General features: G+C 43.8%; 1 protein-coding gene across 2 annotated transcripts in view; it reads left to right on the plus strand.

The window, feature by feature from the left end:
• Positions 1-18513, plus strand: part of Cog6 (component of oligomeric golgi complex 6) — a 40998-nt gene extending 22485 nt beyond the window's left edge. For both annotated transcript variants that reach the window (XM_057757256.1, XM_057757257.1), the window contains exons 13-19: positions 704-821; positions 3519-3650; positions 3967-4134; positions 6847-6954; positions 7985-8038; positions 9798-9877; positions 17491-18513. In XM_057757256.1, coding sequence (XP_057613239.1) covers positions 704-821; positions 3519-3650; positions 3967-4134; positions 6847-6954; positions 7985-8038; positions 9798-9877; positions 17491-17638 — 808 coding nt within the window. In that variant the 3' untranslated portion in view covers positions 17639-18513. The remainder of the gene's footprint in view (positions 1-703; positions 822-3518; positions 3651-3966; positions 4135-6846; positions 6955-7984; positions 8039-9797; positions 9878-17490) is intronic.
• Positions 18514-25240: the final 6727 nt, after the last annotated feature.

The raw sequence follows: 25240 nt of genomic DNA on the forward strand, positions 1-25240 counted from the left end.
GGATCAGGATTGTGGAGTAGTTATAAAAGCCTCTAACAATCCAACACCACTCATCTAAATACCCAAAGCTTTCTAAACAGTGATGTACAGTTTCGTATTTCAGATTCCGGTACTATGGCTGCTCAAACTTTAGTTTGCTTCTTTCCCTTTTTAATTTCCTTACTCAAATGAAAAGGAAACTGACATTTTTTATGAAACTGGAGTGATTGGTGTGTAGATCTCTCTCTGTCTCTCTCTGTCTCTGTCTCTTACACACACACACACACACACACACACTCCTGTATAAATCTGTTTTTGTTGCTAGCTCTCACTGTTGTAGCCCAGGTCAGTCTACTAGTACCCCCTCCCCTCGCCCACGGTGTATGTGCATGCGTGTGACATATGCCCATCCTGCTTGTGGAGCCCATGCCAGGGGACTTCTCTCACTGTCTGCCTTATTCCCTTGAGGGCCTGCAGCTTGCCTTTTAGACTGGTCACGGGGCTCCTGGGGCCCCTGGTGCTGGGGTTCCAGGCACATGCAGCCGGCATGGCTTTCTGTGTGCTAGGGGTCACACTCAGCCCCTCCAGCTAGAAAACAGCAGTCTTACTCATTGTGCATTTCCCCAGCCTCCACATCGAGATCTCTTTTTAAAGCGCTGTGCTCAGTGAGCTGAATTGTGTTAGCTTCTGTTTTCCAATCTGAAATGAAATGTTCTTTGTTTAGTGGCATCGTTGGAAATAGTGCAGCTACTCTACTGACGACAATTGAAGAAATGCACTTGCTAAGCAAAAAAATATTCTTCAATAGCTTGAGTCTGCATGCAAGTAAACTGATGGACAAGGTGGGTGTGCTCAGCCTCCCTGAGCTGCAGCCATAATGGACTTCTTTCATGTTCTGACTTTAGTGACTTTTTTCCCCTTCAAATTCATGTTGGGGAAGCTTAGTGTACCTCAGGTCATAGCTCATCTCTCTGGATTAGCATAACTGTATCCTAATTGGAGAAATATCTCAAGGTGAGTTTCACTACCTCGTTTTCTAAACGTTTCAATTTTAAACATTTTTCAGGGCAGAGTTTTCCATTCCAAATATGTGTAACTAGGACGAGCTTAGTCTTCTGTTTAGTGAGAGCCACTGCGACCTATGAAACCTGGAGCCCCTGCAGATGTTCCCAGACGGTTTTGTAGTTTCGCCTCCCAGTGGCGCAGCTTTATCTTCTGTGTCACACCCATGAACGTTTATGAACGCGAGTAGAGAAGCTCCATGTGATATAAGCAAACAGCTACATCCGAGGGACCTGTCTGTCTAGCGTTGTAACTCTCACAGAGTTCTGCAGCAGGAACGATTGTTCTTTGTCAGCTTCAGACTTGTCTTGCTGGATGTGTCTGTGGACATAGCTGCTGTGTGGTCCTCATCACGTGTTGATCCTTTTACTGTCAGAAGATGGCCTTTATGTCTGGTGATGCTTTTGTCTTACTGGTGTTTTGTCTTGTGTTAGTGTGACTATACTAGCTTTCGTTTGGCTATTTGCAAATCATGTCTTTTTATGTTCTTTTCCTTTGAACTTGTTAAAAGATAACATGCAGTTTGAGTATGGTTTTTAAAAAATAATTTATCCTCAAGTCTTTGCCTTTCAATTAGTATGTGTAACCCATTTACATCCTGATGACTTCCTGAGAGTAGAGTTTCTTTTCCTCTGTCTTCATCCCTGTCTCGCCATTCTGTCCTTTACTATATAGCTCCCCTCTTCTATAGCTCTCCTCTTTCTTGTGCTGGTCTTACCGCATGCGGTTTGTCTTCATGAAGTAATCTTTTCATTCACAAAGAGGAAAAGAAAATATAAACAAAATTACTAAAAAAATATTTTTGTATTGATAGTATCATGTTCTCCTGCATTCTGAAGACTACTTCTCCCAGAAACACAATTGTTGGCTGCCGTTTTACTTCTTCCAATCCTTAAGTATGCAATATTTGGTGCATTCTGGTGATACATTGGCTGTTAATCTTAGTGAGTTACAGAAGGTTGCGAGCCACCATGTGGGCGCTGGGAGTTGAATCCAGGTGCTGAAGAAACACTGGCCTGTGGTCCTCACCACTGAACCATCTTCCTCACCATTGAACCATCTTCCCCAGCCCTTCTCTTTTGAGTTATGCTCTGTCTCCATGGAGACCACTGCAGATTTATGTTGGAATTCAGTCAGCTATTTGGCCATTGAGTTGAGTGTTCAGCAGATTTGGGGGGGGGGGAGGCGGTCATCTGCCATTGTTTCTTCAGGCACTTCCTGTTCCTTGTTCTCTGTTTCTTTTGGATTAAGCTGAGGTTGGTCCCATGGGGCTCTGTTCATTTTCGTTCTTTCTGCCCCTCTTCAAGTTCAGTGGCCTTTCTGTGCCTGCTCACATCTGTTGGCGAACGCTGTAGTGAAGTTGTCTTCCAGTTAGTGTTCACCTGTAGCGCTTTGGTAGTCAGTTGTGTCTGTTGCACCGTTGTTTCCGTCCTTCCCTTTGGCTGTCACAGACCACATTTTCTTGTCTACTCATGTGTCTCATAACTTTTCTTGTTAATACTACTTTCAGAAAAGAAAGTATTTTTACAGGTCACTCTGCCATTTCTACTAATGTCAATTACTCATTAACTTTATGTATAAAAATTTTAAATAAATCCTGACATTTAAAAGTTTCCTCTTTTTATGTCCAACACAAGGCTATAGTGTCTTGTGAAGACTTCTAATTGCCAAATTTTGTTTTATTTACAATACATATCTGTTAAAGTTAAAAGTATTCTGATACCCTTCTAAAGTTTTCTAGGCAGAATCTCAAACTTGCAAGTTCTTTTTTGTATTAAAAAGAAATAATAGTAAAAAGGAAGTTCACAGGGGCCCTCTGGTGGTCCTTCTAAGCAGCAGTGACATTGGACTTGGCTTCCCTTTCCAGAGTAACTCAGGCTCAAGTCAACAGCTGATACAGGATTCCACCTAGCCCTTCAGAGACCCTCTGACGCTCTGAGGATGTAGCCGTGAGAAGATTAAACCTATCTCTCAAGATTTTAGTGGTACTTATTTTCTGTGAACCACTTTTCAAAGTGCATAGCTTATGGGTTAACCTGGAATTCTCCAGGGGCCCTTGATGGAGAAGGGAGTCAAGAGCCTATTCCTAGACCCCGAGCCATAAGAGCAGATGATGATTCTCCAGTGATACTGCTGCTGTGGGGATTTTTTTATTCTTATAATTTGGGCTAAAAACAAAATAAAACCAGGTTATGTTTGGTATAAAACAAATGTAATTCTACAATTCAAGTAAACATCAAGTTTTCTCATAAATTCTTGAGCTTTAACGTAGAAAGTCATAATAACAATTCTGGGGCAGGCTGGTAAAACCTTGTCACTCTGAGCAACATACTTCAAAATAAACTGGCAATAAGTTGTGAGTTTTTAATACATCAGACATGCGCTGTGTTATCCTTATGTTTTTATCATGAGCCCTCTATGTGCTTCAACCTTCTGAAGAAAACCTGGGCAGCAGGTAAACTGTTCTTCTGGTGCAGGTTGAACTCCCACCACCTGACCTTGGACCCAGCTCTGCCCTCAGTCAGACACTCACTTTGCTGCGGGAGGTTCTGGCGTCACACGATTCTTCAGTTGTCCCCTTGGATGCTCGGCAGGCTGACTTCGTGCAGGTAGCTTGTAAATTCCTTGATTGCTTGCTCACCTTCTGTTAGACATTCTGTGAGATGGTGGTGGCGTATGCGTCTGTATACTTTGACAACCCCTTTACTTTTGATGTTTCTTAAATATTAAGTCAGTTCTTGATTTTAAAGGGGAATTCAATGATGCCCATTTTTGTGCTATTTGGTTTTGTTATTAAATCTTGACCTCATGGACTTTTATAAGTTGGCTGTCTTCCAGTTAGCTTGGCATTTAATTCTGAAAGGCTATAACCCCAGGACTATATTCTGATTAAGAAATAAGAATCCATTTCTTTATCATTTACAGGTTTTGTCATGTGTCTTAGATCCTCTCCTCCAGATGTGTACAGTATCAGCCAGCAATTTAGGCACAGCTGACATGGCCACGTTCATGGTCAACTCACTGTACATGATGAAGACGACATTGGCTCTGTTTGAATTCACAGACAGGCGCCTGGAGATGCTTCAGTTTCAGGTAAACTTTGCTAGGAAGTGGCTTCTCTGTGAGTCTGCTTTTTCAGTGTGATAGCTCTAAGTTACTAACTTTTGACATATGTTAATGGCCTGACTTCATCAGTTGCTTAAGGCAGTTTGTCTGAAGGATGTGCACACACACTCTCACATACACACACATGCACACACACTTCTGATTTTCAGCTTTAAAGAAGCCACAGTGTGAAATGGTTAAGGAACTTGATTATATTATATCATAGGATGGTATGAGAAAGCTCTCTGATTCATTTGAGTGTTCAGTGCTGTGTGCAGATGTCGTGTTATATTGCAATTGTAATTTGCAGGGCATGTAGCGGGTGCAGCAAGTGTTACAAAGACCAGACATATTCTGTCCGTGTGTAAAGCAGTATTAGCCAAAATGCCCTGGTCTAGCAGTCACTGTTCCCATAAGCCAGCTGGTGTCTCTCAAAAGTCTGTATGATGGCTAAATCAAAGCCATTCATAAGGTACATAATACTTGGGTTCTGGTACTGACATAGTACTGGTAGAGGCAATGTTCAGGAGAACAAGGCTGAAGCAAAGAGCCCAAAATGTCTGCCACTAAAAGCCTGAAGACTGATAGTGGGTATAATGAAGTTTGATTTGTAGCCTTGCATTTTTCTGAAGAGTGACTTTGATACATCTAAATTTTCTAATTTCTAATTCATTTGAGAACATTTGAGAATGATCAGTAATCATAAAGTCTTAATAATTTTGGAGTTTATTGTAAAAAGGCACAGTTCTCAATCTCTCCCATTTGTCTCTCTGGATGTTCTTTTTTTTTTTTTTTTTTTTTTTAATTTATCTTGGTAGTTCTAAATACTTGTATGTGTTGCCACTTGAGATTGTAGAGAGGCTTGATTCTTTGGTCTCCTTCACTCTTCCTCCATTGCCCTCCCCCCCCTCTCCAGCTGGTGACCTTCATCCCCTCAGTCCCTCCTCCTGCATATTTTATGTCTTCTGTTGCTCTCCGTGTCCCACCTCCCTCACGCCCTCATCCTCCTGTCTCATGATCCCCAGGCTTTCTTGGTCCCTACACATATGCTTCCAGACGGGTGATGGCCTCGCCCCGAACTTTCTCGTCTTCCCACTGCAGCTGGACAGTGAGACCCCTGCTGCGCTGAACGTTGTCAGCACAGATACTGTGCTAGCTGAGCCGTGTCGGAGAGAGTGATTACACTTCCTGTCTTCAATAACTTTATTTCCGCGGACTTAACTTCATAATATGGTTTTTATCGATATCTCTGCCGTTTGTCTCTTTCTTGAAAGGTTCAGATGTATGTTCTTACAGTGCCATTATTCTGCATTGTCAGCCGTGTGATGTTTCTCCACAGTGTTGTGCACCTTTCCTGCCAGCATGACATCCCGTACCTGTTCAGTGGAGTTTGTTAGTGTGTCCAGGGTCTGTTCTCCCCACCCACATCTCATGTGTCAGCTGGACTCTTCACACGCATGTCAGAGACAGGCAAGGGCTGTGCTAGAAGCCACGGCTCCTCAGAGTCCTCCAGAGACACAGCTTATGTTGTTAGACCGTGGGTTCTAGATGCCCAGGCGACATCTCCCTGAACTCCCCCTCAGCTTTCCCCAGCATGGCTGGTAACACCAGGGAAATCTGAGTCTCCTGTTTGGAGCAACTGGCTCTGTCTACCTAGAGGCCTGTAAAGATCTTCCTTTGGGCTCAGGTACGTCCCCGAAATATTTTAGGCGTTTCTCTTATTATTGCCATCTTAGACAATGAGAGCAATTTCAGTTTGGAGATTCAAACCTTTCATTTACTCATTAATTTTTTTTGAAATAATTTCTCTGTGTGTTACTATCTTATGTTCTGCAGGTCCTGTCTTTGTTTTATTTTATGTTATGAATCTGTTCTCCAATTTATTCTCTCTCTTTAGCATGTTTCTTTGATACTTTCTCTCTCTTCTATTTTTCCTTCAGGTCACTAATTTGGTTGTTAGCATCAACTAGTTTCCTTTTCACTTTCATTAAATGCTTATATTTAAGCAAATTATTATAATTATTACTAATATTTGGTTTTCCATAAATCCAAGAAATAACGACTCTTAATTGTACTTCCTTGAGTATTTTCATTAAGAACAATGTGGCAGGCTTCTTTGTGGGAGGAATACAGGTGTTGGAGTCACTCGAACTAGGCGGCTCTCATGTGGCGACAGAAAGAGCTGGCGGGTGCTCTGTGTCGCTGGCAAGCAAACAGGTTAAACTGGGGACACCCTGTGGTGTGAATGGGGAGGACCAGGCAGATGGAAGGAGCAGCCTCTTCTATTGGAGTGCTTTTCTTCAGGGGCCCCATTCCTCAGCTGCAGGGCCAGGTCCCATCAGGGTTCTTGAGAGATGGGGCTCCTCAGGGAGTGGAGGGGAGGCTCAGAATGCAGCCTTCAAGCCCTTCTTATCCCCGAGTAATTTCTTTTACATAGTCATTGTGACTTTTGTTTGAGTTCTCTTTTGAAATAGCTGAGAATCAATCCATGTTCCTTAGCTGGTGGCCGTCTTAGAATCCTCTTTAGTTGTAACTTCTTAAGTCGCAGAGGGAAGAAAAATCTGCTGTGGAGGCTGCCTTGGGTCCCATAATCTGGGCCACAGCAAGACAAGGCTGTGACGACAGCCCCAGCATGCTCTTCCTTTACTGTGTCTCCGCTGGTTCTCTTCTACAGTGTTTTTTCTTCTGTATTTATTTTAGATTGAAGCCCATTTGGACACTCTGATAAATGAGCAAGCGTCTTATGTTTTGACTCGAGTTGGCCTGAGCTACATTTACAATACTGTACAGCAACACAAACCTGAGCAGGTGAGCACTGAGGGGTGGCTTCTAGAGATGGACCTGTAGATTTTAACTTGGCTCTGCCACTGCTTGGCGGCTCTCTCTGTCCTCTGCTGAGACAGGCCTAATCAGTGTCTGTCATGGATCAGGAGAGTGCCTGAAAATGCAGATAATTCTTGGTTACAAGTAATGACAATATTTAGGAATTACTGTCATATGATGTAAATACACAGAAATGAGTATTATAAAGTATACAAGACGTTCATACTGGTGATTTTTTTTTTCCTTTTTAGACAGGGTTTCTCCATGTAGATTTGGAGCCTATCCTGGAACTTGCTCTGTAGACCAAACTGGCCTTAAACTCATGGAGATCTGCCTGTCTCTGCCTCCCAAGTGGTGGGATTAAAGGCGTGCACCACCACCACCCGACTGTCCTGGTGAATTTTTAAAGTCCCATTTCACCTTCAGCCAAATGAATAAATGGATTACTATGAAAGTAAAATTATCCTCCATCTAGTTTAGCAGATCCGTGAAGGAAAATGTTCTGAGCCAAAATGATCTTACAGAACCCCAATAGGAAGAGGTCCTGGAGAGGTGGGAAACCCTAACACAAAGTAAGATTTTAGAAGATTGCCCAAGTTCAGAAACTCATGTAAGTGCTTCCAAAGAAAAGCGTTTTCTCTTAACCGCAGTAAGAATAGGGCCATAAATGCGGAGCAAACCAAAAAATAAGCTGCCTCAGAAAGCAAGGAACTCACAGCTTCCACCCTTCTGTGTTACTGTAGCTGACTGACAGGGGAGTCAGTTCCTCACGTTGTCTGCTCCCTAAATCACCGTGGTCCCCACACCTCACCAGCGTCCTCCAAGTTTTATGTCGCTTGCTTGTCTTGCTTGAGTAAATCTCAAGTGTGGTGGTATTTCCCTTGTTGATAAATGTGGTTTTGCCCCTCGTTTATGGCCCTTCTCTTACTGCAGTGAAGAGCAAACTCTTCTCTAGAAGCAACTACACGATTTTTCTGAAATCTTCTAACAGACCATTTTTATAACTTTTTCATAGGGTTCTTTAGCCAATTTGCCCAACCTAGACTCGGTGGCACTGAAGGCTGCAATGGTAAGTGCATCGCAAACCCTTTCAAGGTGGACGTCCTTAGGCACTACTGGCTGTGCTTCACTGTGCGGTGACGACATCCTGGGTGATAGGTTTCCTCCCGTGATGTGCCCTGCAGCTCTGTGTCTGCTCCTTTTATCAGCCCTGCCCAGGGTTGCCTTTTGTTGTCCTCTCCCCTCAGATGTACTGCAGTTTAGGATCTCCTCATCTTCAGAGCTTGGTTCCTGATCTGATGGGGACAGGAGTGGTGGCACATGTGGGGTTGGGCTGTGAACTGCAGACTTTCTTTGGCCGTGATTCCTGGCTTAAACGCCTGTCTTTTTTTTTGTATTTTGTTCTTTTTGAGATGCTAACTGAACTCAGATTCCTGTTTTAGAATAGCATCTTACTTTCAGCACGAGAGTCACAAAGCCTTTAGCTTAGGCTTTGTTTTCGAGGAAACAATTGCAGCAGTGGTAGAATGCTTTCCTGGCATGTACACCGTCCTGTGCTCAGGCCTCAGCACTGTACAACATGTACACTAAGACACAGGCACACACATGAGCACACTCATACATAGACTCACCGATACACATTCGCACAGGCACACACATGAACACACTCATACATAGACTAGACTCACCGATACACATTCGCACAGGCACACACATGAGCACACTCATACATAGACTCACCGATACACATTCGCACAGGCACACACATGAGCACACTCATACATAGACTCACCGATACACATTTGCACAGGCACACACATGAGCACACTCATACATAGACTCACCGATACCCATTCGCACCGGCACACACATGAGCACACTCATACATAGACTCACCGATACCCATTCGCACCGGCACACACATGAGCACACTCATACATAGACTCACCGATACCCATTCGCACAGGCACACACATGAACACACTCATACATAGACTAGACTCACCGATACACATTCGCACAGGCACACACATGAGCACACTCATACATAGACTCACCGATACACATTCGCACAGGCACACACATGAGCACACTCATACATAGACTCACCGATACACATTCGCACCGGCACACACATGAGCACACTCATACATAGACTCACCGATACACATTCGCACCGGCACACACATGAGCACACTCATACATAGACTCACCGATACACATTCGCACAGGCACACACATATGCACATTTACACTGATACACACATTCCTACTCATACACACACTCACAAACATATAGTTACAGTCTCATGCATGATACACACATGCACTCATACATATTTATACACACTCAGACAGACTCAAATTCACATAGTCATTAACACACCTATATATTTCCAACACATATACATACACTCATGCGTACGCACATGCACACACACACCCTACTCCTTCCTTTCAGTATGAGCACCACTTCATGTAGCATGGTCTTCTGTACTGTGTTTGTTCTGTGCCTGCATCATAGATATGCCCAGCCTTGCCCTCCATCCTCTGAATACACATGCACACGTGTAGACAGGCACCCACAAACGTGCACACAGTAATATGCACACACACTCTTTGACTACCCACTATCCCTTGCCAACCTTTCTAAATAAGTTAATATAGGCAGTTTTAGGGTATGTCCGTTATAGGAAGTGCTCATTTGAACAAAAATCCCTGGACAGTTGTGTTTGGGGGGCAGGGTCTGAAGTTTTAGCACTCCCCAGAAGTGGCTGTTCAGTAGCTCCTTAGCGGGTCCATACATCTCTCACTCATTCTTCTCTCAGGCTCAGTTTGACCGCTACCTCTCAGCCCCAGACCACCTTCTGATGCCGCAGCTGAACTTCCTCCTCAGTGCCACAGTGAAGTAAGTGCTGCTCAGAGGGAGGTGGGAGAGAATCGGAACCTTTTAAACAGTAGATAGTTCTCCTTTTCAGACAGACATTCGCCTTTGAAGAGCTAGTTTTCAGTGTTTTTCCTGCCTTTGCACCCTAGGGAATTAACCTTGGCAATACTTATTCCTTACTTGTATTTCCCTCCTTCTCATTAATATGTAATCTTCTGATGATGGAAGTTACAAAATAATCCCACACTAGTTCAGAATTACATATAATAAAGGGTTATTTTTTTAGAGGAGATCACTGTCTTAGATCACAGTCCTCTGCACGGATGGGGAACAGGAACCAAATCTAGCAGCTGGAAGTGAGAGCCAGAAGCATCAAAATAGGCTCCATGGAAAGAACTTAGCTCTCTTGCATAGAGGTTCAAGAAATTCTCATATTATATGACTTTTAAATAATAAATTTAATGTGTTTGGTGATATTATTTTATTATCCTGTAACTGAGTTTAAGCACCTGAGAGTTCTTAAAGAAACAGTGTATTATACCTCAAGTTGTGTTTCTAAGAAAAAAAATTAAAAATAGCATTGCTATCTTAAAATCATGTTATCAGTTTTTGTTTAAATATTTTCAGTTTGTTTACTTTTTAAACTTTTATAACATTTGGGGGGTGTGTGTGGCATATGCTGCCACAATGCACTTGTGGAGGTCAGAAGATGCTTGAGGGAGTGGGATTGTGTCCTTACACCTCTGTGGGCCTCAGGGATTAAAGTCAGATTGTGACTTGGCAGAGGCACTGCTGTTGACTGACCATCCTGCCTGTCCTGTTCTCTAACATTTAGATCATAGAGAGCAGTGTACACAGTCAGCACTGAAGTGTGTATGCTAATTAGACATCTTTCTCTTTTTAGCTGGTAGCGTTTCTTTTCCTTCAAAACTAGGCATTTCTCATATCCATTGCAGGGTATATTTGATCTTATTTATATAGTACTTGAAGTAGGAACAGATAACTTTTATCTAGTTAAATTGCGAGTCTCTCCAAAATGATACTCATTTTAGGCAAAAGTAAATATATATGCAACCTTATGCCCTTAGTCCCTGCCCTGCAGGGGTCTGTGTAGTGTGAGCATCCTCCGCACCCCTGCCCCCCTGCTGCTGCTGTTCTGAGTTGTGATTGTACAGGTGCTCCACTCTCGGGTGGTTGTTGTTTTGTTTTGGTTTTTTTTTTTTTTTTTTTTGTCTTAAGATTTGGCTTTCAAAGGAGAGTTTTGATTGGACATTCAGTCATAAAGGAAAATATTGAGCATATTTAAGGGACTAGGAAGTAAGGCTGTCAAGAAAACGAAGAAAGAAATAGAAAAATTAAGTGGTTTTAAAGAGTTTTTCCTTTTTCCCTGGGATAAATTAGAAAGGCGCTGTTCTCTTCGCCGCCAGCCCCCAGGGTTCACCTTGTGCACCACAGAGTCTGCAGTTATGGCCATGTCGGCATCAGAGCAGAGTTCATAGGGCTTGACAAGAGGAGGGAGTGTGCGTGCTTCCGGACAAGTTCGCAGGAAAGGCTATGTGACTGAAGAACTGTTTCTTTAGGGTCAATTTCTTTCTTCCATTTTTTCTTATATTAAAAGTAAAAACACAGATTCAGTGAAATAATTGTTTTGTTTGATTTAAGGAAGATTTGAGAGCACTTGTATTCATTATCTGTATAATCAAAACTAAACATAGATAAACAAAACTGAAACAAGTTTTTAATTAAGAAAAGGAAAAGAAACATTAGTGAAAGAATAACTCCTGGTGACCTTTCAACTGAAAAGCAGCTATAGCCTGGACAACATTCTCGAGACCTCAGAAAGCCCAAACCTTCAACTCACGCTAAGTACCACACTAATCTCCAACTCAGTGCGCTACCTTCCAAACACAGTTGGGCTTCTGAAGGATGCCTGCTGGTGCCTCACATAGAGGCGTGAGTCCCCAGAACTGCTTAGGAGCAGGAAAATATGAACCCAAAGGAGACAAGAGATCCATTAATAGAGACAGACCCACAGACGATGCTTACAGAACTAGCAGATAGTTATAGCAATATTGGAAGTGTGTCCAGGGATTACAGGAAAGCTTCATTATGCTGAGAGAGTAAAGAAGGACACTTCCCTGAGGCTGCTGCACTTACCCCTGGAAAGTCCAGTATGTAAAATGAAGCCTTCGTCCTTCCTGAGGGAAACAGCACCAGCTAAAGAGGGAAGTAAGCACACATACATGTGTGTACACTCAATTATATGTGATAGGAATGTCCCGTTATCGGAAAAAAACATTTAATGGAAGGAAAACTTTCTCCAGATGTGATGTCAAATGGGAATCCTCATCCCCAATAAGTTAAACCGAGCAGAATGCACGGGGCATCCTGTCGTCAGATCATCAAAAGCTGATTGTAAACAGCACCATCTAGAGCAGCCAGGGGGACGAGTTGGTGTTCATAGGAACTGACTCTGTGTTAGAAACAATACAACTACAAGATAGTGTGGTGTTGGTAGCACACTGAACTACAGTGACAGCATGAAATGTGTGACCCTCAGCTCAGTGGTAGAGAGTTTACTTAGGGTGTTTGCAGCCCTGGCTTCAATTCCTAGCCCCAGTAAACCAAAAATTATACCAAAGGAAAAAAATCCTTGAAAGCTAATAGCAAAATTAATACATCTTACCATCTACAAAAACACCAGCATATTGCAGTGTCGGAGATAATAAAGGGAATTCTTGAGGATGAAGGAAAGTAACCTCAGAGTGATGAAGAGTGAAGACAGGCTAAACATGAAAGTGAACTGTGGACATTTAAGGGAGCGCCTAGAGCAGTGGCTCCCAACCTTCCCGATGCCAGGACCCTTTAATACGATTCCTCATGTTGAGGTGACCCCCACCATAAGATTATTTCCTAGCTGCCTCGTCACTGTAATTGTGCTGCTGTAATACATTATAATGTAAACATCTGTGTTTTCTGGTGGGCTTCAGTGACCCCTGTGAGAGGGTTGTTTGACCCCAAAAGAGGTCGCAATCCATGTGAACCACTGATGTCAAGGGAAGGAGGAGTGTGCTGTTGTGAGGTGGGGTGTGCAGTGCTGTTGGAGGATACACAGGAAACTGCCCAGCAGTCTCTGAAGCAGACAAGCAAAGAAGGAGAGAAATGCAAATGGGACAGGAGAAAACAGCAAGACAATAGATGGACGTGCAGCCTGGCAGGTAACTGTAGAAGACAGTGTGCTCCAATAGACAGGCAGTGGTACCTTAGACTGAATTACAAAACATGGCCCAGGTGCCTGCGGTCTGTAATACACACACCCTGAGTGCAGAAGACAGTGTGCCTGCGGTCTGTAATACACACACCCTGAGTGCAGAAGACAGTGTGCCTGCGGTCTGTAATACACACACCCTGAGTGCAGAAGACAGTGTGCCTGCGGTCTGTAATACATACACCCTGAGTGCAGAAGACAGTGTACAATTAAAAGGACGGTAGAAGCCAGGCAGCACTAATCACAATAACACTGAGATAGCTGTGTCAACACCAGGGGAATTAGACGAGGTGCTAACGTGAGAAACAGAAAACACTTCCCGGTGATAATGGCATCAGTTCATAAAGGGTGCTGGTGCATTTGTCTAACAGTAGCACTGAAGAGCATGGAGTACAGTAGTTATGGAGCCAGGGATGGTGACACAGGAGGCCAAGCTACCCAGATCTCTGCGGGCTCCGGGCTATCCTGGTCTAAATAACAAGTTCCAGGCCAGCCAGAGCTAAACACAAAACCAAACTAGCAATGCTAAAGCTGCACACACCAACACTCATGATTCCTCAATGTTTTATCTTCCCAGCCCTTAACTGGGCAAGCCTTCTCCTGGTGTGCACATGGTTGGGCCTCACCAAAGCTCACGCTTAGTGATCTCAGAACCTGCGTGTGGAAAGAAGCTATTTTTAGGAACAGTAGGTTTATGGTAATGCTGAAGTTGCACCAGGTTGTTAGGCAACGAGAATCCTAAGTGCTGGTTAACAAGCTCCCTGATTCTAGAAGCAAGCGGTTCATTTGCTAGCTCAGTTCTGTATATAACTTGTTTAAAATACAACCAATTTGCATGAGCAGATTTTAATGAGAATGATTTCTCTGTGCACTTCCGTAGTGGTCTGTATTAAGAGTTTTGAAATTTTGACATTTGTAAACAAGTTCTTAATGTCCAGCATCCTGAAGTACAGGGGAACAAACGGCACTGCCTTTTAGTAAAAATGTGACGTTAAGATTCAGTTCACTCATTTTCTCATGGTAGTTTAGCCCCGTGGTTATGCTGTTTGCGTGTGATCCTTGGTGTGGCCAGCCGCCCTCTAACTGTGAGATGTGTTGGGGAGTTACTAGGTCTTGGAGAGTAGCCTAGTTTCTTGGTGTCATTGACTGCCAACCTGCCCCACAGGGGAGACCCGTGGAGGAGGTGAGCCTTTACTTGGCTCTGCTCTTGGAACTTAAAGGTCTCAAACTATGCAGCCTCTCAGGAGCCACCACCTTGGAGAAAGGTGACTTTTCCTTTCCCCAGCAGCCATCAGTCACCAGTAGTTCCCTGGGAGTTTGTCTGGTGTGCTCCTCCACTGTCCGCACTGGCGTGGCTGGCTTGACCTTGTGCGGGACTTGTGCTTGCAGCCCTGGCCACTCTTGAGTGCATAGGAGCAGATAACTAGCCTGCTGGGTCTGGAAAACCATTTCACTATAGCCGGCCAGTCCCTCTGGTGCTTAGAGTCTTTGTACCACAGAAAGCATTCTGAACCTAGCTCTCATCCATCAGCCGTGAACTTGACTGTGATTGATGTAAATGCAGGTGGGTGGGTGCCCAGGCTCGAAGTCCTGCTCCACAGCACCGCTGAGAAGCTTGCCTGCAAGAGGGCCAAGGTCCCAAGCACACAACTGGACTTAGATGATTTCTTGATCACTTTGGATTTCACTACACAGTCCCTCAAGCTGTTCCATTTTAGACATCAGTAGTTTGTCACTGTGATGCGTCTCGTAATTTCAGACTATTTCATGAGACTGCTAATTAGCGCGATAGCCTGACACCAGGCAGGAAGGAAAACAGTGTGGTGCACAGACAGAACACCTACATAGGCTTTCCAGGATAAAGGGTGAGCTTGCAGGGTAGTTTCTATTTGAAGGAAAAAGAGAGAGAGAGAGAGAGAGAGAGAGAGAGAGAGAGAGAGAGAGAGAGGAGAGAGAGGAGAGAATTCAAAATGAAATAGAAGCAGAGTCGTTTGAGCACTGCATAAATAACAGCTAACATGCAGAGAGCCAACAGCCTATTTAGGACCGCATTTCCTCTGTGTAGAATGGTGTGTGTGTGTGTGTGTGTGTGTGTGTGTGTGTGTGTGTGTGCACTAAGATGAATGTATAGGTTTTTTTAAGACAAGCTCATTAAAAAGCTCTCATCTGTCGACTGAGTCGTATAGTTTAAATGCTGAAGATGTTCTACAAAGATTTATCTACGCAGAGCTTTGTACGGACACACAGAGTACAGTCAAGGTAACTGTAATGAATGCCACAGCCTTAGCCCGAGTTCCAGGCTTTAGAATTTCTTCCCAGTATTGTTTTTTCTCTACCATGCCATATAGACTTCCCCGGGAAACATTTAAGGAAAGCGAATGTGTGGACTTGGTGGAGATCCCACACTGTCAGAGTTCATGAGTCTCAACTGAGGGTTAGACGTGGCTCACTGCAGGGAATCCCCACTTCTGGCTCGCCTCTGGCTGTGGCTGAGCTGGCAGGGAGAAGGAACCCTGCCTTTCCTCCCTCCACTGTCTGACTGCTTCCAAGACTGTTGATCCACCACCTCTGCTGTCTCTGTCTTCCACAGTCCGTGTTCAGTTTTAACTCCTTCCCTATCTCAGTGGCCTCTGAAACGGGGAGCAGCATGGGGAAGGCCGGGCTGTCACATTCCAACACTCAGAACATCTGTATTTCACCTTTATCCTGATTTTCAACTGTTGTTAATTATTGACATTTGTAAGCTAATTTAGCTTAGAAACGTGGTACAAATTGCAACTTGGTTTTACTAATTTTTTATAATGACTTAAAAACTAAAATTAAATTACTATATAAGATTTTTCAGTGTGTTACTCTTGTCAGTTGTTTGTTTTTAAAATGATATTTAATGCCCTCTTGTGCCTTATGATTTTAAACCCGTTGTATGGCAGCATAGTCTTTTTTCCATATATTCTTTATGTTGTAGTCAGATTACAACAAACTATGAGGTGTGAGGCTGGGCTAATAACAACATCCATCATCCTGCTCTGAGTGATGAGCTAGAAACAGCTTCTAAAGTTCACTTCTGACTTGTTGAAAAACAAAACAAAATGAAAAAAAAAAAAAAGAACCAACAAAATGTGGTTTTCAAATGTATGTCACAGTTGTTAATTGCCATCTCAGAACAGGCTTTGACTGTTTTACTTATGAAGAATAGTTTTGATATTATTTTGATACACTTGTTGTAAAGGTCAGTTAACTACAGGATAATTCACCAGACAGTAGATCACATGAAGTCTCATGGGACTAAGTAGATTCCCAACCAGTTTCTTCCTTATTTCTTAGGGTTTATCTGTGTGAGTGCATCTGGGTGTGAAGGTGGAGTTTCTTCCTCTGTCATTCTCTGCTTATTCCCATGAGTCATGGTCTCTCCCTGAACCTGGAGCTTATGTTTCCATGCTGAACCTTGTAGCCATCAAGTCCCCCAAATCCTATTGTCTTGGGGTTAGGGTTCTAGGCAGTTTACATGGCCGCTGGATCCTCTTGATGGCAGAACAAGTAGTCTTAACTGCTGAGCCTTATTTGCTCTCCGTCAATCTCTGGCACCCGCCTTCCTAGCAGAAAGTAAACATCAGTGCACTGTGTTCAGAGCATTTATTCAACGTGCCTTCCTTCTCTCTGCTCTTATTTTGCAATATTTAGCAATTTTTGAAAAAATAATCAAGTTTCTTTAACTTAATAAGGATAGATCCGAACCAGGTACTGTTGACCCAACATCTCGGAATGGACTCCTCTCCTGCTCCCATCCACATACTGTACTTACAAATCACAGACTTGTGTCTGTAGATCGCCTTACAAATTATTTGGGGCATTATTATAGAGAAGAACATAGATCCCAGAAAGATATCTTAAAGAATTATCATCTATTATTGGCAACTTCATTGCATAGACATGTATGACAACGAGAATAATTTTTTACTGCCTTTATCAGATGGTTTGACGCAACTCTAAGCTGAGGTTAAGTGTTCTGAACACATTTAAGGTATTCTGGGTTGTACTGTTTGGTCGGCTAAGGATGTTAAATGCTTTTTTCTTCTCCCATGTTTTTAGCTTGATTCATCAAGATGTAAGCCCACCCTGAGTCAAGGAACCTTTGTATGTGAGGTGCTGTTTTAGTCGTGATGGCCAAGCGGCGGGTGAAGCGCAGCCCCTGACTTTTGGAGGCTGCATGTTAATGAGGAAGACTTTAGTAAACAGTAGTTACTCACCCCATCAGTAGGAACTGCTCAGCATGGAGATGAAGCGTATCATTCAGGTGTCATTCAGATGTGTGATCGTAGAGTCCCTGGGGTCATGTCATGTTCTGGCTTTGTTTGCTCATCAACAGGGAGCAGATCGTAAAGCAGTCTACCGAGCTGGTCTGCAGAGCCTATGAGGAAGTTCATGCAGCCGTGATGAATCCCGTCAACGCATACAAAGATCCGGAGAGCATCCTACACAGGTCGCCTGAGCAAGTGAAGACACTGCTCTCCTGATGATCTTGATGGCATTTGCAGATTACTGCTGCCTGGCAACACCAAGGGTGGTTTGGGTTTTTAATCTTAGTCTTTATTTTGAAATTTGGGGATTATAGTTTTCTTAATATAAGATTGTAGGTCAGTTTCTTTCATTCTCAGCTTGCATGGAGATAAATCAATTTTGACTTGAGTCTATACTGCTATGTCTCCTTTCTAGGTAGCAACGTTCTGTTTTCATTGGCTGCCTCTACATAGCAGCTTAAAGGTCTCCCTGATTTGGGATTATAGATGGAGGCAGAAAGTCAGAGGGAAGATTTCAGGATTAAGTACCATGTGACATAAACTGCAGCTGTTGTTGGTAATGAATGTCCCTTTATTGAAGATTCCTCTGCATTCCTTGCAATGAATTGCTTCTTAAACCTTAAACCAGATAAGCGTCACAGGGTTTGTTAGAAAGAAGCAAAGTTGAGGCTGTCGTCTCCTTTCTCTTACTTTTGTACCTGCAGCCTCGTTCCTTGCAGACATTTGTGTGTGTTTAAATATACACTGGGCTGAAAGGTCAGAAAGCCTGCACATGGAAAGCCTCGTGTTTCCGGGTGGGTATTCACCTAATCTAGCCACCTACAATCTCTGTTCTGTGTTCACACTAAAAAGGTTGTTCAGAGCAAAAGTAACTATATGTTATCCATTGTGGTGTCAGTCTGTCTTGTTGGTCTTTTCAGTGAATATATGTGGCATATTTTATAAAACAGCAGAATACAAGGCAGGAGCGTACACTGTGTGTAATTTATTTCTACTGTGAAAAAGATTGACACACTTAGCATATTTGCTAAGAGAAAATATATTTTTTCTTGTTACTTGGTTTTCTTAATATATATTAAACTATTTCTGGAACAACAGTCTTTGTAGTATTTTTACACTTCTCACAGATGTGTCCTGTACAGCGGAGGGAAAGAGCAGGTAGGGTGTGGTGCAGTATTAAGCTGAGAAGCGCGGTGAAATGGAAGGTTGGGGGGGCAGCACAGACGCAACACCGAGGTCTGCTGATGCCAGGCTTTGTATCCTGGGCTGTGTTGATTTGCAGGACTATAACCTCATTAAAGATGACGTGGTGCATGGGAATGAGTTGTGTGCGGAACTGGAGATTCAAGGTGGCAGTGCACCCAGTGACCAGATCAGTGCTGTCCCTATGAAATTCCATCTGCCTTGTTTTTTCTTTCAGAAATGGACAAACTGCCCCTAATATTTATTTAAACACAAAACCAACCATAGTGTATTAGTACTCAGAACAGTGTATACTGCTACCAGGATGGGCTGCTATGGGGCTCTGTCCTGAGAAGCCCAGAGTAAGTGGGCAGTGCCCAGTTGGAAATATATTCCATCTGCCTAACCATATGACAGCAGAACTCGGCCACACAGCACCAACGTAGAGCATTAGGAGCGTGTGCTGGTGACAATGGGCTGGCTTGACTTGCTGCTGTCCACCACACCCAGTGGGAGGGGGATAGATTTCAGTAGATGTTTTAAAATGTGTGTTAAAGGGCAAGGCTTATACAAATCCAACCAGATAAAATCCCAGCATAGACGGGGAGGTCTGCACTCAGCCTTTAGCTTCTGAGGAGAAGCAAAGTCAGTTTTCTTTATTGTTGCGACCTCTGGTGTGTTTACCACATGCCAGGGCAGATCGCACAAGAGTAGTTGGCCAGCACAATATAACTCAAGGGGTTTGATTAAGAGAGAGCATGAAATTGGGTTGTGGTGGAGGTAGGCCTGGGAACAGGAAGAAGGGAATAAATATGACCAAAATACATTGTATGAAATTCTTAAAGAATTAATATAAAAAATTAAAATGAAAAACAAGCCAGGAATGGTGGTGCACACCTTTAATCTCAGCTCTCGGGAGGCAGAGACAGGAGAATCTATGTGAGTTTGAGGTTCACCTGGTCTACAGAGCGAGTTTCAGGACAGCCCGAGCTACCCAGAAAAACCCTGTCTATGTATTTGACAAGGCCTGTTGTGCAGACCACATGTCTTCAGAATACAATGTACAACTCCAATATGACTGAGTTTTTATAGGTGCATTCTGCGTAAGCATTTACCCAAAGAAGATACAAAAGATGGCTAATAAGCCCCTGAGAAGAAGGCACAGAAGCGGCCAGCAAGCTTGAGGACAGAAGCTCCATCCTGATAGGTACTAGGGAAGTGCAAGTTGAAGCCACAGCAGGATGCCATTTCACACATAGCAGGGTAACAGTTTTTTGTTTTGTTTTTTTGAGACAGGGTTTCTCTGTGTAACAGTCCTAGCTGTCCTGAAACTAGCTTTTGTAAACCAGACTGGACTTGAACTCACAGAGATCCACCTGCCTCTACCTCCTGGGTGCTGGGATTAAAGGTGTGCGCTCTGCTGCCACCACCAACTAACATTAACATTTTTTAAACGGCAATAGTGTGGGAGTGAGTAGTTGTTATGCATGCTGCTGAGAGTGTAAAATGGGTGTGGAAAATAACATGATGGCTTTTTTAAAAATTCAAGAGGATCGCCATATGACTTAGCAATCCAGAGTGCCAAGGTGATTAGAAAAGCACATCTACACGCAACTTTTCTAGGACTGTTTAAGGCAGCGTCTATAACCACCCCAAGTGATAGGATCCAAAAGTTCATCAGTGTCATTTACCCATTTTAGAAAAGAGTGAAATTTTGATACGTGCTGCAGTGTAGCCGAGGCTTGACGGAAAGAAGCCAGCACAAAAGGCGGCATCTAGCTTGACTTCTGTGTGAGGTGTGCGGGTGGTAAGAGCTTAGCAGCTTGCAGGGGCGGAGGGACAAGGAAGTGGGAACTGACTATGCCAGGTCCCTTTGGAGGAAGGCAGAAAGACTCTGCAATTAGGAGTGATGTAGTCGTAATATTGACTATACTATCAAACTACTGCGTTGTACTCTTTGAATTTGCCACTTGGTAAATTTAAACTTTTGACAAGTTTTGATTTTAAAAAAAAAAAAGTTAACAGAAAGTGAAAACATGCCAGTTGGCATATCTTAAACTCAAATATTACCATCTGAAGTGATTTTGAGATTTAGAAACACCACCACCCCGCAGCCTGTTGGGAAGCAGAGGGTAAGGCGTGTTTTCCTGTGAGTGTCAGTGGAGTGTTATCAACTGTCCGTCAGGAATATTTATCTTTTCTAAACAGTGGATACTGAATTCTTGAGTAGAATGAAGAGTTGATCAATAATACTGACTTCTTGCAACAGGTTATTTTTCTCATGTGTGGGAAGGGGTACAGGTGTGTGCACAGCCTTCCAAAGCCAGAGGTGAAATCAGGCCTCTGTGTCTCTCTATTTTGTAGGAGGGTCTCTCAGAACTTGGAGCTCACTAGTACAGCTTGACTGGCTGGCCAGAAAGACCCAAGGATTCTCCTAGCGACACCTTAGCAAAAGGATTGCTGATTGCAGGCCCCTGGACCTGACTTTTTACATGGATGATGGGATCCAAGTTCAATTCCTCATGCTTGCTTCAGATGTTCCCTCAACAACCGATCCATCTCCCCTGGCCATTTTTTTTTAAGTTAAATTAGCTTTTTAGATAGTGTGGCCAGACCTACATATGGTCATTTGGAGGTGCTAATTGTATTTAAGTGTGATTATCAGTCATATGTTTATGAAAATACTTTAATGCTCAAATTATTTTTGAAAACAGATGCAATAATATAGATCCAAATATAAAATTATCATGTTAGCTGAGAAACTGGGGTAAAAGTTGCATTAATAATAGCATGCCAATCTATCAAATCCAGCTAGCATTAATGCCAGTGAATATTAAAAAGCATCTGCAGTGAAAATAACTAAAAGCTCGCCATAATAGTAAGCTTATAAACTGAGCTGAACTGGAGGGAATTTTAGACAGGATCAAATGTATCAAATCATATAAAAAATTTGCTCACTTTGGGGGATATGTAACTTTCTGGCAAAGTGGAATTGTCTATTTAAAAACAGTGAAGTCTGAGCTACTCTAAAATTTTCAGAGATCTTATATTTCATATAAATGTTATAGCTCTGCCACCGGAAAAGCAATTTACTTATATATTAGCATGAATTATGTGCTTATGTATTTTGAACTAATTTATTTCTGATCATCAAAATCATAATATATTAATATTTCCTAATTGGGGGAGTTACTGTCTTCCAAACAACTTTTGATAACTCTCCCCTTACAGGATAAACAAAACTTTGTATTTTTATTTCTATGCTACAGTTCTTTAGTATGGATATCATGAATTTATATTACATTTTAAAGTTCTGTGTGCTGTCGTACGATGAAATGTAGTTAACTGTACCTGTTGACTATACTTCATTCAGGCCGCTTCCTAACTGACATTGTTTCCTCTGAATTGGGTTTTCTATATATACATTTATATTTTTGGAATGTCTGCAGGCCAGAAGAGGGCACCAGACCTCATTACTGATGGTTGTGAGCCACCATGTGGTTGCCAGGAATTGAACTCAGGACCTTTGGAAGAGCAGGCAATGCTCTTAACCACTGAGCTATCTCTCCAGCCCGGGAAGATCTTTTCTCGTGTGGTGGATCTCTTGCTTGTTTTAAAACTATCTCTAATCCTGAACCTGCACTTACCGTAAAACTCTTGAGTTTCATTCAAAGCCAGTAGCCTCAGAGAAACTTTCATAGAACTTTTGCTGTTAGCAAAGGAGTGAGCGGAACCCAGACTTCTTAGCTTCACTGCTGTGTGCACATAGTTACGGAGTATGAAGAAGGGGTTCCTCTTTGCTGGGCACATATTCTCAGCCATTAGCCAGGTGCCATTGCCTTGGAGGCTCAAAAGTCCAGTCACTGCAACCAAGGTTCAGTTACAGGATGAAGTGGCCAAGCCTTGCCTCGCCAGAGGGGGGCGCCTCGGATCCCTGATAGCTGTGGCAGCCTGGATGGTACACTGCAGCTGCTACCCAGCCCGCTCTGCCTTCTGGATCCCATGCTGCACAGCCTCTGCCCTCTTTGCCTGACTTTGACCTGTGGGGGCTGGGAGCACATTGCCAGTTGGCTCACTACACTAAACAGACATCACACTCCCCTTTTCCTGTGCCTCTAGCAACAATGCCCCCAGCGCTTCATCAGCCTGGAGGTCTGGAAGGAGAGCATTGCCAACTCGCTTTTGAACATTTCAGGGCCTGCATTGAGAGGCTTCTGGGGTGGCCTGCCACTCAAGGAAAGCCAGCACAGGAACCCAGTTAGAGCCTTTCAGAGGATTGTAGCAGCCAGCCCACCCTGAACTGCACCAGAAACCCAGGAGGGGCGGAGGGAACAAGAGTAGCCTTTGTAACTCCTACATTCCATCAATATGGACTGAACTCGGGTTCTGTCAGCTCCCTCACAGTACCCCATTTTCCTCTACTCCAAAACCAGAGCCATGGAATATCTCAACAGAACTAAGTCCTTCTTAGCACTAAGCATTTGGCCCCAGATTCTCTCTTTGTGCGGGAACTTGCATGGGCAGCCCCTCCCCAGGCTGCCACAGTAGAAGCAGATGGCCGTCTTGGAGAGGGTCAGAAGTCTGGGACTTGGACAGGTTGAGAGTTCTGTATGCCAAGCTGAATTGCTTATAATTAAAATGCTTCTCCTCCTCTTCTGCACTCCTGAACTTATCCGGGGAACCAGCAGTGTTGAATCATGCAGAGAAACAGATCTGTCCCTGAAAGCGACGGCTGCCTGTGAAGTCGGGCATACAGCAGAGACAGCAAGGAAGCTAGTGGACCTGGAGTAAGCAATTAACCCTCCTTGGCCTTGGTGTTTCCTGATTTTCAGGGCGATGGACCACAATCGGGGGCGTGAGCTGGAGTTGGGGTATGCGCCCTCTTCTTCCTTGCCTTTTTGATTTTTCTTTCTCCGCCCCCTTGCCTAAGCTGTGCCTACAATAGACATTCTACATGCTGTGAGCTTTGTTGCAGACACTTAGTGACACCAATTTGTTAGCATTTATCTGCCTTCTAATAGGGAAAAGAAAACAACTCATTAGTCTTGACACTTCAGTGTGTGAGGGCTCTGGCTCAGGAGCTAACTTTGCTCCTTCCTAAGTTGTGCTAATTGTCAGACTGTTCTCCAGTTAGAGAACCCACAACCTCTTAAGGCATTATGGGAGTACTGTCAGGAATCATGATTTATTTCAAAGCCTTCCAAAATCAGCGAGCATCCGAGACTGTCTTCTCTGGGGAACTCCTAGTAGGAGCAGTGGCAGTTTCTGGGATTGAGTATAGATTTATCTGGGGGGGGGGGGGGGGGATGCTGGGACCATTGACTGTGCCCAAGCACAGCCTGGGTCCTGTGCAAACTTCCAGTGGAGGAAGGGAGGCTGTGACTTGTGGGGGCTCTTTTACCTCTGGAGTGGCAGGTGTAGCTCTGCAGGAGTAGCCATGCTCTGATCCTTAGACCTCCCTAGTTCCTCTTCTGAACTCTCCCAGGGAAGTGACTGCCACAGCTGGCTCAGGTGACCATGCATGGACAAACTGAAAATAACAGAGAGTGAGTGTCTCCGAAGCAAGAGCTAAGGTTCCCCAAATGTAGACCTCCTTGTAGAAGAAGAGATGTGGGTTTCACACACGGCCCAAGAGGAGCCAGGGTCTCTTGCCCCTTAGGTGACACTGCCAGGCACGCTCAGATCCCTCCGCTCATCTTGCCCTGTCACAGGAGCCTGTCTTCTCCACACTCAGGCTAAAGACACTGAGTGACCCATTTTAACGAGGTAATTATGTTTTTGCTCCATTGTGTGCAATTGTGCACCCTCTGGAACTGCTTCAGCCACACCATGTGGGCGTTGACCTGTGAGTGGGTCTTACTGGTCCACTGGGCCAGAGGGCTCTGTGCACACGGGTACCAATGCTGCCCCTGCTGGGATTCTGCTAGTGGTTTAGCGAGATACGGAGCAGGGATAATTAGGGTTTCCTGGCCCACCCAGAGGATCTCTTGATTCCTGTGTGGGTGGCCTACATCTTCCTCATCTGCTTCTCTGTGCTGCCAGGATTATTTATCCAGGCTCCAGAGCCCCAGGTAGTCCTTTAGTTTGGAGGGACCAGAAAAACAGGCCTGGTTAATCACAGCCGTGCACCTGGGACTGATGACTTCCCTTTGGTACTTATGTGGGCGTTCATGCCTGGGGTTGGGGGAAGGAAGAGGAGGCTCCTGATTCAGCCATTTCGCTTTGTAGCTAAGTCTCGATGGTAAGTTTTTTTTTTTTAAAAAAAGATTGTTTTTATTTTATAGGTATTTTATTTTATAGATATTTTATTTAGGTATTTATTTATTTTATATGTTTAAGCTCCTGCCTCTAATAAGCACACTGCACACATGCCTGGTGCCTACAGAGACTAGGAGAGGGCCTTGGATCCTCTGGAACTAGAGTTGTGGACGGTTGTGAACTGAACAGCAAAGCTTTTAATCGCTGAGCCGTCTCTCCAGCCCCCATCAATGGCCACTTTTTAAAAGATAGGCCTACACTTTGTTCAAAATATTACAGCCAACTTATAAAATGTGAACCAAAAAGCATGACAGAGCCGTGACCTACGAACGTTACATACCTGGAATGTCCTCAGTGCTCTCCCGTAGTCCTCCGTGT

Source organism: Chionomys nivalis, chromosome 24 (genome assembly GCF_950005125.1).
Source record: "Chionomys nivalis chromosome 24, mChiNiv1.1, whole genome shotgun sequence".
Classification (NCBI taxonomy): domain Eukaryota; kingdom Metazoa; phylum Chordata; class Mammalia; order Rodentia; family Cricetidae; genus Chionomys; species Chionomys nivalis.